General features: G+C 39.7%; 1 protein-coding gene across 1 annotated transcript; it reads right to left on the bottom strand.

The window, feature by feature from the left end:
• Positions 1-10,287: 10,287 nt before the first annotated feature.
• Positions 10,288-12,280, bottom strand: LOC135644824 (trimethyltridecatetraene synthase-like). The gene is made up of 2 exons (XM_065162745.1): positions 11,302-12,280; positions 10,288-11,213 (listed from the first exon to the last, which is right to left on the bottom strand). The coding sequence occupies exons 1-2, from the start codon at positions 12,220-12,222 to the stop codon at positions 10,584-10,586; spliced, it is 1,551 nt and encodes a 516-aa protein (XP_065018817.1). The 5' UTR covers positions 12,223-12,280; the 3' UTR covers positions 10,288-10,583.
• Positions 12,281-13,784: the final 1,504 nt, after the last annotated feature.

Raw genomic sequence — 13,784 nt, 5'->3', positions numbered from 1 at the left:
TTTGATAGCATAACTTACAATTAATCTAAATATATTTGAATATAATATTTTTAAGAGAGAATTGTAATACAAGTAGAATTGTAATACCAATGGTTATCGCTATATAGTAGAACCAAAATATATTGAGCGGAGTTATCTAAGATGATCCTTAGAATAGAGTTTGTAATTCTTCATCCCAAATACATGATGATGATGTGTCACCTACAATTGAAAAAGGATAAAAATATTAGTTGATCTATCACAAAGTAAAATAAATTAAGGAACAAAAATCAAGTATATTAGTTTTCCTTAAAGTATATTAGATATGGCCAAAATTTTTATCCCAATTGTATAATTTCATAACAAAGAATAAAATGATAGACGTTTATAACTTCATCGGTAAATTCTCCCATAGCTACTAAAAACTAAAATAATTTATATTCAGTTCCATCTTTCTAAAAAGTAGAACAACTAATGTTACAAATAACAAATGAAAATTCAACAATAAATTATTTATAATATTTACTACAAATTCTTCAGTTTTGAACCTAAAATAGCAGTCGTTTCTTAATCATTGCCCATCTTCAAATAAATCTACAAATGCAAAATATTAATTAACATAATAAAATTAATTATATTATAAATATAATTAGATTCGAATCATCGTACATTTCTCTCTTTTCGCCTCTCACAAGGCTAAAAGCTTTTAAGGGATCTTTCTTTTCTTTGGTATTTCATTACAAATTAACAATGGCTACAATTAATTAATATGAGTTTTATGATTATTAGGGATAAATATATTATTTCCAAAATTTTCAAAAGATAGATATGAAAAACCATCAACAAAAAAGATTTTATATATATATATATATATATATATATATATATATATATATATATATATATATATATATATATATATATATATATATATATATATATATATATATATTTCAAAGTTCAGCAATGTTGGATGTGTCATCCAGATCCCTTTTTTCACAGTAATCATGATGAAGACATGTTTTGTCCGGTCCTCTTCTCAAGGACGAGCAGTCCTTAGCTGTATGTCGATATATACGGTGATGACACTCCTCACAGGCCTCACAAAACATGTCTTCATCATCATGATTACTGTGAAAAAAAGGGATCTGGATGACACATCCAACATTGCTGAACACTATATATATAATGTCTAAATTATTGCTTGGCCATCTATATATAAACCTCTAAATGAGCTCCATCACAACAACAACTAATTAACTCCTCTTCCTCCCTCATTGTCACCAACGGAGATACCATCGTCGGCCATATACTTGGCCCTTGTCCTAGTTTTCACACTTCTCACAGGTCCGTGATAACATTCAAGATCTCCTGTGAACTACATGATATTAGAACTGCTACAGGGAGACTGTAGCAATATTGATCATTGTTAATATTGATCAACAACCCACGACCCATTTGCCACCAACACCTCTTCCTCCCTGATCATTGTCTCACTTCTAGTTGCTCCCACGTATTGGTACATATCCTTCATATGTCCTCATCATTTATCTCTGATGCTCCCATTACTGTTCCTACAAGGAACCATAGTATTTTCCCACATATAAGCCTTATCTCCATAAATGCAGTAACCCTCATTCCCTTCAAATTATCCAAAGGTGGCAACTACGCTTCTTGGTGTGCTCAATTCTCTAATCTACTATTTGGCTATGATCTTGTAGGCTATGTCGATGGCTCTCTTCGTCATCCATTGACGATGCTTAACATCTCAGGCGCATCCAGTCCAGTACCAAATCCGGACCACAAATTATGGTTACGTCAGGATTGTCTTATCCTTCAAGCTATTCAAGCCTCGGTCGCTGGATTCCTTGCCCCACTCATTTCTTCATGTGACACTACTGCCGAAGCTTGGTGCAAGTTGCAAACCACCCTAGCCAATCATTTCCGCACTCACATGCTTAGTCTCTTGTCCAGTCTCATGACGATAAAATAAGAGAGAAGTACTATTGCTGATTATCTACATAACATAATAATTATCATCGATAACTTGTCCTTGATAGGTCATTCCCTCGGTGATAGATCATTCTCACAAATAATTTCTATCATCAGCTGTACTTCCACATTCATCACAATTATAGAGGAAAACGATTGGTAAATAGTGAGAATGCATGTCACTTGTCTTTCATTCAATCAACAGCAGGCACAGTTGAGGCGTGTGGCTTCTTGTTGTTTTCATCTCAAATATTCTTTGCAAATCTATCGAAAATGATTTCTTTTGAGGGTCTTTTCTTCTGTTTAATATCAAAGACTATATTATTATTTTTAATATCAAAATTACATATGATGATTCTTCAAATAACAATCAATTATATCTTGCCGAGTAAGATTAGCCGATCTTCTTATCATGCTCCTGAGGAGTAGTTTGATGAATCACAACGAAATTAGATCTTGTAGATTGAACAAATCTCATGACAAATTCATCAGATGAATTTTATATATATTAATTTTTATTGTAGTTTTCATCGTTTCAGTGGAACTAATAAACGGAAATTTAATATTCAGAACAGCACTAAAAGAAAAGAAAAGAAAAGAAAAGATGACAAGACATCAGAATTATCCTTGTAAATTAAATTTTACACATACTTATATATAAGGATTATCAATGTCATTACCATATATATCGACACACTGCTAAGGACTGCTCGTCCTTGAGAAGAGGACCGGACAAAACATGTCTTCATCATGATTACTGTGAAAATAGGGATCTGGATGACACATCCAACATTGCTGAACTTTAAAATATATATATATAATGTCTAAATTATTGCTTGGCCATCTATATATAAACCTCTAAATGAGCTCCATCACAATAAGTAATTAACTCCTCTTCCTCCCTCCTTGTCACCAACGGAGATACCATCGTCGGCCATATACTTGCCCTTGTCCTACTTTTCACACTCCTCATAGTCCGTGATAACATTCAAGATCTCCTGTGATAATAACTTCAATAACAATCAAGATCTCCTATGATAATAACCTCAACAACAATAGCCAATATCTCCTCAACTACATGATATTAGAATTGCTACAGGGAGACTGCAGCAATATTGATCATTGTCAATATTGATCAACAACCCATGACCCATTTGCCACCAATACCTCTTCCTCCCTGATCATTGTCTCGCTGCAGACTTCTAGTTGCTCCCACGTATTGGTACATATCCTCCATATGTCCTCATCATCTATCTCTGATGCTCCCATTAATATTCCTACAGGGAACCACAGTATTTTCCCATATACAAGCCTTATCTCCATAAATGCAGTAACCCTCATTCCCTTCAAATTATCCAAAGGTGACAACTACGCTTCTTGGTGTGCTCAATTCTCTAATCTACTATTTGGCTATGATCTTCTAGGGTATGTTGATGACTCTCTTCATTGTCAATTGACGATGCTTAACATCTCAGGCGCATCCAGTCTAGTACCAAATCCGGACCACAAATTATGGTTACTCCAGGATTGTCTCATCCTTCAAGCTATTCAAGCCTCGGTCGCTGGATCCCTTGCCCCACTCATTTCTTTATGTGACACTACTGCCGAAACTTGGTGCAAGTTGCAAACCACCCTAGCCAATCGTTTCCGCACTCACATGCTTAGTTTCCTGTCCAATCTCATGACGATAAAACAAGAGGAAAGTACTATTGCTGATTATCTACATAACATAATGATTATCATCGATAACTTGGCCTTGATAGGTCATTCCCTCAGTGATGAAGAAGTTACTGTCCATATCCTCAACGACCTAGGAGACGAATACAAAGAATTGGTAGTAGTAATACACGCACGTGATTCGCTAGTATCATTTGAAGAACTCTATGACAAGTTGACTAACTATAAGATATATCTTAAGCGTGAGGATAAGTTGTCAGGACCATCCATCACAGCTCAAGTTAGTCAAAAATCTAAGAAGAAGAGCACCTGGTACAACAAATCTATCAACAAAGGTTTGGCTAGCATGCCTGCACTTGTGGGCTCCAAACAAACCTCCCCTCCTCAACATTTCAATTACAACCATCAAGGCGACTACTTCAATTATCCTCAACCTTAGCGTCCTGATCACATAAATCAACAAAGAGTTGTCTGCCAACTATGTGACAAAGTTGGCCACTCTGCAAAAGTCTATAGAACTCGACCCAGACTTCCTCCTCCGTCGCATTGGCCTCGTGCAAATCTTATAGCTACTCCGACTACTGGTCATCAAAATTAGATTGTGGACTCTGGCGCATCTCATTACATCATCTCTGATTTACAAAACTTGTCCATCCACAACGACTATGGTGGAAACGAAGGCATCATCATCGGTGACGGTAACGGACTCCCCATTACTCATACTGGTTCTACAATGCTTAATTCACATAGCACTTCGTTTACGCTAGATGATGTTTTGTGTGCACCCCACATCAAACGAAACCTCATTTCTGTTTCTCAATTCTGCAAACAGAATCATACCTCAATTGAATTCTTTCCTAACTCCTTTCTTATCAAGGATTTGAGCAGGAGGGCACCCTTGGTCCGAGGCTAGAGTAAAGACAACATTTACGAGTGGCCGTCAGTTCCACAAATCACCCAACCCATTGCCTACTCTTCGATCGCAACTCCAATTGATGTGTGGCATCGTCGTCTTGGTCATCCCTCAACTTTTATTCAGCAAAAATTTCTTTCCCGTTATTCTCTTCCTATGCTTACAACCAATAACATCATAACTCATTGTGATACTTGTTTAAGTAATAAAAGTCATAGACTTCCCTTTGGAAAATCCTCCATATCTTACTCTAAACCCTTTGAGGTTATTTACACTGATGTTTGGGGCCCCGCTCCAATCACTTCCTTTAACAAATTCAGATTTTATATTATTTTCATAGACTACATTATCAAATACACATGGTTATACCCTCTTCATCATAAATATAAAGTTTTCACAATCTTTACCAACTTTCGAAGATTGGTCGAGAACTTCTTTTAGTCTAAAATTAAAACTTTTTACTCCGATGGTGGCGATGAATATCAAGCCCTCACATCTTGCCTATCTGCTTGTGGTATATAACACCTCAAGTCGCCTCCACACACTCTTCAACTCGTCGGTTCTGCTGAACGCAAACATCGACATATAATTGAAATTAGTCTCACACTTCTACACCAAGCTTTTATGCCACCAACTTTTTAGACTGTAGCATTTCAAGCTGTCGCCTACCTCATTAATCGTATGCTCACTCTTGTCCTTGAGTATGAGTCACCATTTGAAAAATTATTTCATAAATCCCCAAACCTTCAAAAACTCAAAGTGTTTGGATGTTTATGTTATCCATGGCTCCGTCCCTATGCCTTACATAATTTAACATCAAAATCTAAACCTTGTGTTTTCATTGGATACTCCTTTGACCATAATTCTTTTCGATGCTATGAACCCCAATCTTAAAAAGTCTTTACGTCTCGTCATGTTATTTTTATAGAGACTACCTTTCTATTTCACAACCCTAAGTCTCCTACTATGCGACCTACTCTATCATATATATATCATTGGAGTACGCCATCAATATCGTCAACCAAGTCTCTCATAATATCATCCAGTCCTTCTCCTCATGATCCACACTCTCTCCTTCTCCCGGTGCAACAACTCCTCACCCCCTCCATTGTGCCTCTCCCTTCTTCACAAGGTTCCCCTACGATTGAAGGTATTCCCTCGAAATCACATTCACACCGAAGTCTCTTAGCCTACCCTAATCTGTGCCCCTCCACAGCCCATACCTACAACACCCTCTATAGCCCCTGGATATCCAATGACAACACGCTCCAAAAGTGGTGTCTTTAAACCATGACAAATCTTTGACCTACATACCATCACAACATCCTTATCAGAGACCATTGATCCTACCACAATTACTCAAGCCCAAAAATCTCTATACTGGCGTAAAGCCATGTGTGAAGAATATGATGCACTCCTCCATAATTCTATATGGACCCTTGTACCCTCTCATCCTACACAAAACATCATCGGGTGTAAGTGGGCCTTTCGAATTAATCGGAACCCAGATGGATCCGTAGCTAGATATAAAGTGTGTCTAGTGGCCAAAGGGTTTCATCAATGACTTGGTGTTGACTTTACTGAGACATTCAGCCTTGTTGTTAAACCCACAACATTCCGACTTATTCTGAGTTTGGTCATCTCAAAAGGTTGGTATTTTCGTCAACTCGATGTTAACAATGCCTTTCTACAAGGGACGCTAACTGACGATGTCTTCATGCAGCAGTCTCCTGGCTTCATCCACCCTCAATATCCAAAGTATGTTTGTAAACTACAAAAAACAATTTATGAACTTTGTTAGGCTCCAAGAGCTTGGTACACCGAACTTGGTTCATTTTTTGCATCAATTGGCTTCATCAACTCTAAGTCTGATACCTCCTTATTTCTTCATCACCAAAGTGGCAATATATTATATCTTTTGGTATATGTGGATGATATTATTGTCATAGGCAACAATCCTATAGAAATCAAGGCATTCCTCAAGCATTCAGCAGATCGATTCTCCCTTAAAGATCTAGGAACCTTGAGCTATTTTTTGGGAGTGGAAGCAACATACACATCTTCCGGGCTCTTTCTATCACAACGAAAGTATATTCGAGATCTATTATCTAAAACAAACGTGTAAGATGCAAAGGCAGTTACAACACCTCTATCTACTGGCGAGTCGCTCAAACTATGTGATGGAAGCCCTGCTACAGACCCAACTCAATACCGTCAAGTCCTTGGCTCCTTACAGTACTTATCTCTCACCCATCCAGATATCTCATTTGCGGTCAATAAATTATCTTAATTCATGCATCGACCATCTACTATTCATTGGTCTGTAGTCAAACGAATATTGTGATATCTTTAGGGAACTATCAATCATGGCCTTTTTTTTTCGCAAACACTCCACCCCTCATCTCCATGCCTTTGCTGATGCTGATTGGGCAGGGAATTTTGATAACAGAACATCCACATTGGGGTATATTATTTTCCTTGGACCTAATTCAATCAGTTGGAGTTCCAAGAAGCAAAAGACAGTTGCATGTTCTACAATTGAAGCTGAATATCATGCCATTGCCATCGCTATTGTAGAACTCAATTGGGTCATGAATCTCCTCAAGGAACTTGGCATCAACATCAACTCTACTCCTGTTAGGATCGGAGCGGCACTAAGAGGGGGGGGTGAATTAGTGCGACGGATTAAAACTCATAAATTTGATAACGAATTCGTAAATACGAGGAGATTTCGTTTCGATAGTAACTTGAGTGGATGAAAACCGAAAGCTAGCAGTAGTGTAAATAATAATTTCAGGAAAGTAAGAACTCACATATTCAAGGAACACACCAATTTAAAGTGGTTCGGTCAAAATGACCTACATCCACTTGCGAAGCCTTCTTCGAAGAGGCTCCCAAGTTCCACTAGCAAATCACTTTGAAGGGGAAGGACAAATACCCTTCTTACAACCTTTTACAGTAGTTCACACTCTTACAAATTTTCAACGAGAAAGAAGGAGGTGAACACTCAAGCAATTGAAAACAAGACTTGCTAAAGACTTTGCTAAGGTTTTTTTTTCTTAATCTATTGCTTCACAAAAGTTGTATTCTCTACTGAGAATTGAGGGGTATTTATAGGCCCCAAGAGGATTCAAATTTGGGCTCCAAATTTTGAATTCTCTTGGGTTTTCGAGGCTGGCGGTGCCACCGCCTGTCAATGTCATATTGACCGGTGACTGGCGGTGCCATCGCCTATCGGTGGCGGTGCTACCGCCTGTCAATTTCAACATTGACAGAGTTCTGGCGGTGCCACTGCCGGAACTCTCGGGTGCTGGGCGATACCACCGTTTGAACTCTCGGGTGCTGGGCAGTGCCACCGCCTGACCTTACGGGTCACTGGTTGGGCTTCAAGTCTGGCCCAAACCAAGTCACATTCGGGCCCAATTGGCCCCTAACCAGGATATAGGATTATCCCTTAATCCTAACCCTAATTATATACAAACTATGTAACCGAAAACTTAGTCCTAAGCAAGTATTAAAATGGCAAATGTCGAATCTCGTTCCGGCGAGCATTCCGGCGATCTTCCGGTGGACTTCCGATGCACCTTCGGATTTCTTACGGTGGACTCCCAACAGGCTCCCGATCTTGTGGCGAGTTCAATGAGTAGCCGAGCCTTCTCAGTGATCTCCGCGAACCTCCGATGATCTCTTCGGTGGACTTCCGAAAACTCCGACACGTCCCCGATTTCTTCTCGATTTGCTCCGGCAGCATCTCCGACGAATCTTTGGACTCTCAAACGCCCATCGAACTTGACTCCGGTAGACTTGCTTTATGTCTTCAAGCTATCATAGTTAATCCTGCACATGTAAAATAAAAGTTTGATCTAGACAATTACTCCTAAGCAATTAATCAAGTTGTCCGACATGTCATTGGTCCCTCGACGCGTCGTTCGATTCTTTGGTGCATCGTCCTCTCTTACGGCCTATTGCCCAATCGGCCAGTTGACTCCGCAACTCCGATATCGTTGGTGCAATACCCGCTCTTCTTGGCCCGATGCCCGAATCCATGGCCCGAATCCTTCTATCGATACATCGACCAATCCACCGGCCCGACGTCCAATCTTCTAACATGTTCCTCTGGCCCAATATGATTTTCCTGCTTTAATTATCTCATTCTGATCGAAGCATCTTGCGTCACTCAAAATGCAGATTAAATCATAAACACATATCAAGTGGTTTCATCATCAAAATACGAGATTCAACAACTCCTACAATATATTATGACAATGTCAGAGCCACCTATCTATGCGCCAATCCGGTATTCCACTCCCGCATGAAACACATCGCCATCAACTTTCACTTTGTGCAAGAACAAGTTGTCATACTGCTGATCAACTAGCGGACTCCCTCACAAAGCCTCTCACCCACAAGAACCAACCTCAACAACAACCAAGATCTCCCGTGATAACAACCTCAACAACAACCAAGATCTCCCGATAACAACCTCAACAACCATCTCCCGTGATAACAACCTCAACAATAATCAAGATCTCTTGTGATAACTACCTCAACAATAACCAATATCTCCCCAACTACATGATATCAGAGAGCTGTTAAGAAAAATCCTCACCTGTTGAGGAAAAAAAATACTTTTTTTATATATTTGGAGTGACCATTAGTAAATTTTCAAGAAATCTCATAATTGATCATAACTTTACTAAATTGCATCAAAATTTACTAAAATTCTAAAAGGCAGGCAGGTCTTCTTGATAAGAAAATCTAGATAATTGATGAGAGAAAACAACTTCATTCACGTTAGTGCTAACCAAAAAATTTAACTATGGAAAGAAATGAATTCCTCCAAAAATTTACTAAGACTATATATATATATATACAAGAATTATCTTTGATCTATGTGTTACTTTGCTAATGGCTATTTACTCATTAAAGATCCCTTGCCACGTAGAAATGTATTTGAACTTCAAATACTGGACTTGCTTTTGAATTAAAACTGAACTTACTCTTTGACTGATAATAACTCTTAAAGTGCAATATTATTAGTTGCTTGCTGTTAGCTAAAATATAAATATAGAAATACTATGTAGGGAAAAATAATAATTTCAATTTTGTTGTCGAAAAAGGGGGAAAAAAGAGAGTTTCTGGGACTACTTTTAAGTGATTTTTTTGCATAAACCCAGGAAAAATCAATGCAAAGTGATTGTTATTTACCTTCATCTACACTTAAGGAGAGGGCTGGTTTTTTAACTGAAATTGCTCTTTTTTGACTGAAAAGTTGCTAATACCTTGGGAAAAAGGGTTATTTTAAGGTTTCTTTACTCATTTCTACCCCAGTAAATGAACTCAAATTGATTGAAAAGTTGCTAATACTCCAGTAAAAATCTACTACTTCTGCTGAAGATCCTTATAATTATCCTACTTCTTCTGTTGTCTCGTATCCTATTCTTATTAATGATGTTTCATCTCCTTTCTTCAGAAAGAATCAGGATATTAGATAAGAAGATCATAATTCGTAATAAATTATTATCATAAAATTTTAAGTTTAGATTAATTCATATAATTCGTAATAGATTTAATTAATAATAATAATAATAATTTATTATCATAAAAAAATTTTGGGATGAATTTTGAATCAAACATATTTAGATAAAAAAAATTAATGATTGTTATAATTGAACTGAATAAACTCAAGTTTCATCTTAATTAAATGAACTAACCAACCATTTAGGTTGAAAAAAATATTTTTGATGATAAATTGATTACTTAACATATTTGCTTATATGGAAAATGCATTAGCAATTTGACAAGAGTACTTTACTTATCTAAAATTATTACATACATATATATATATATATATATATATATATATATATATATATATATATATATATATATATATTTATCTCAAGTGTAGAGTTTATTGGACCACAGCAAACTTCCCTTCAACCTACTAATTAACAACACATACTACTATCATGCAAAAGCTGGAATTTGTGACTTGTTCACCCCCCGAAACACAGCATCATCAGGCGCCGTAGAGATGAGCCGGAAGCTTTGGCTCGACCACCGCCTGGAGCCGCACCTTCCGCGGCGTCGACAGCCCAAAGATCTCATCCATATTCAGCTCCTCCGCCGTCATCCCCGGCGGTAGCCTCCATTTGAACCCGTGCAGCAGATTGGCCAGGCTCAGATGCACCATCTTCAGGCCGAGGCTGTTCCCGGGGCACATCTGCCGACCCGCCCCGAACGGCAGCAGCTCGAAGTGGTGTCCCTTCACGTCGATCGGGCTGCCCACGAACCGCTCCGGCCGGAACTCCTCCGGAGCGTCCCACACGGCCGGGTCGCGCCCGATGGCCCACACGTTCACCAGCACCCCCGTCCCGGCGGGGATGTCGTAGCCGTCGACGGTGGTGTGCTCGCGGGAGAGCCGAGGCACGAGCAGGGGCCCCACCGGGTGAATCCTCATGGTCTCCTTGACGATGGCCTCGATGTACGGCAGGCGGTGCACGTCCTCCTCCTCCACCCACCGGCCGCGGCCGATCACCCGGTCCAGCTCCTCGGTTGCCTTGTCGAAGGTCTCGGGTCGTTTGAGGATCTCAGAGACGGCCCATTCAATGGTCACGGTGGAGGTGTCGGTGCCGCCGGCGAACATGTCCTGTTCCGTCAGTCCAAGTGGAACAATATATTACCTAAATCGATCTGCGTAAAGACAACCACAACGGAGACAACGGATATATGCAGACCAGAATGAAGGCCTTGAGGCAATGCCGCTCGAGCTTGACTTCCAGACTGTGATCATCGGCCAACTCCAAGAGCACGTCCACCAGGTCCCTGGGGACGAACGCCTTCCCTTCTCGCCGACGCCGCTCGTTGTGCTCGTCGAGCACGTGCTCCAGGAACCTGTCGAACCTCTTGCCCACCATCTTCATCCTCTTCACATAGCCCTGCAGGTCCAGGAAGTTCAGCCAGGGTATCAAGTCGCCCACGTTGATGACGCCGTTGAGCAGCATCAGCTCCTCCATCATCTCCTTGAACTCCTCCTGCGGGACGATCGCCGCGGGCGCCCCCGACGACACCGACTGCTCCTGCGTGTACTTCCTTCCCAACACGATGCGGCTAATGATGTTGAGGTTGACAGTGAAAATGTAGTCGTTGAGGAGGACAGGCGTCTCTGTGGACCTGAAGAGGTCCCGGAGGAGGCCGCGCACCTCCTCTACCCGAATGTATTGGTAGGAGTCCAGCCTCTTGGGGGTGAGGAGCTCCATTATGAGGATCCTGCGTGCCTGCCGCCAGTAGGGGCCGTAAGGCGACCAGCTGATGTTGGAGTGGTTGTAGAAGGTGTACTTGCCGGCGACGGTCTTAGGGCGAGAGACGAAGGAGAGGTCATGGGTCTTGAGGAAGAACTTGGCCATGTCGACGGAGGAGCCGACGACGACCGGGAAGGAGCCGAAGCGGAGGTGCATCAGTGGGCCGTGCTTTTGGGAGAGGGCGGCGAGGGAGCGGTAAGGCAGAGGACCAATGAGGTTGAGGTTGCCAATGACAGGCCACGGCCTCGGCCCAGGTGGGAGCTTGAGTTTGTGGCGGCGGCGGCCGCGGTAGAGGCCTGTGAGGAGTGTGAAAACTAGGACAAGGGCCAAGTATATGGCCGACGATGGTATCTCCATTGGTGACGAGGAGGGAGGAAGAGTAGTTAATTACTTGTTGTTGTGATGGAGCTCATTTAGAGGTTTATATATAGATGGCCAAGCAATAATTTAGACATTATTGGTGATGACGAGCAGTCCTTAGCTGTTTGTCGATATATATGGTGATGACATTGATAATCCTTATATATAAGTATGTATAAAATTTAATTTACAAGGATAATTCTGATGTCTTGTCATCTTTTCTTTTCTTTTCTTTTCTTTTAGTGCTGTTCTGAATATTAAATTTAGTTCCACTGAAACGATGAAAACTACAATAAAAATTAATATATGTATGTAAAATTCATCAGATGAATTTGTCATGAGATTTGTTCAATCTTCAAGCCCTAATTTAGTTGTGATTCATCAAACTACTCCTCAGGAGCATGATAAGAAGATCGGCTAATCTTACTCGGCAAGATATAATTGATTGTTATTTGAAGAATTATCATATGTAATTTTGATATTAAAAATAATAATATAGTCTATGAACATAGCTTATGTCAAAACTAGAGATAGTAGGATCTGATTAGAACACGTTAATGAAGCTTATTTTTGGTCTTGCTATTACAATGATATCAACTCCTTCACCATGCAACAATTTACTATAGTTTAAAACGTTATCAGAGCATAAGATATTATCCTTTTCATTGTGTGATGTATGAGCGACATGTTGACAGGATAGAATTGAGTTGACATCTCTTTGGTTCATGTGGTCCTTTCGTACATCTATCAGCTATCACCGACTCAATGTGTGAGCTAATTAATGTACGGATGCTTAAAAATGACGTAAGCAAATCTCAATTCTAAAGAAAAATATCTTCTTCTTTTTTGAATTTATATTTTTGTTTCATCATTACTTTAATTTTTTTTAGTAGTTGTTAAAATATCTTTTAATTGGACATACAAAGTAACTTGTTGCTTCTTTTTGCAACAGATCGACTTAATTATAATATTTTTTTATATATTTATAATATTTTTTAGAGTTAGAGTTCTAACCGTTGTTAAACTCAATTGGGTCACAAATCTACTTAAGGAACTCAACGTCTAATCCATAGTTATTCCTACAATATATTGTAATAATATTGGAGCTACCTACTTGTGTGCTAATCCAGTGTTTCATTCCCGCATGAAACACATTGCCATCGACTTCCACTTCGTGCGAGATCAAATTGTTAGACATCAACTCCGTGTTTCTCACTGCATACAACTGATCAACTAGCATACTCACTCACAAAGTCTCTCGCCCGTAAACTTTTTTCATTTCATCGGTCCAAGATCGGCATCCTTAATGGAAGCTCAATCTTGCGAGGGCATGATAAGCAGATAAGATTTCCTCAAGGTAGTTGAGGAAATCTCTAAGTTATCAAGAGCTCGCCATCAAAATGAACTAGACAATTACATCTTATACATTTCATAGTTTTCTCTATAATTTCTTGAGTTTGGACAAAGACAGACCACCTACTGTTTGGTAAAGAATACAAAACTTTGACAGGGATTCTTTGAAGTCACCCAACAATGAAAATGAGATGCCGTGGCTTCTT

The sequence above is a fragment of the Musa acuminata genome, chromosome BXJ3-8 (assembly GCF_036884655.1).
Source record: "Musa acuminata AAA Group cultivar baxijiao chromosome BXJ3-8, Cavendish_Baxijiao_AAA, whole genome shotgun sequence".
Classification (NCBI taxonomy): Eukaryota; Viridiplantae; Streptophyta; class Magnoliopsida; order Zingiberales; family Musaceae; genus Musa; species Musa acuminata.
This window is presented reverse-complemented; position numbering and strand designations above follow the sequence as displayed.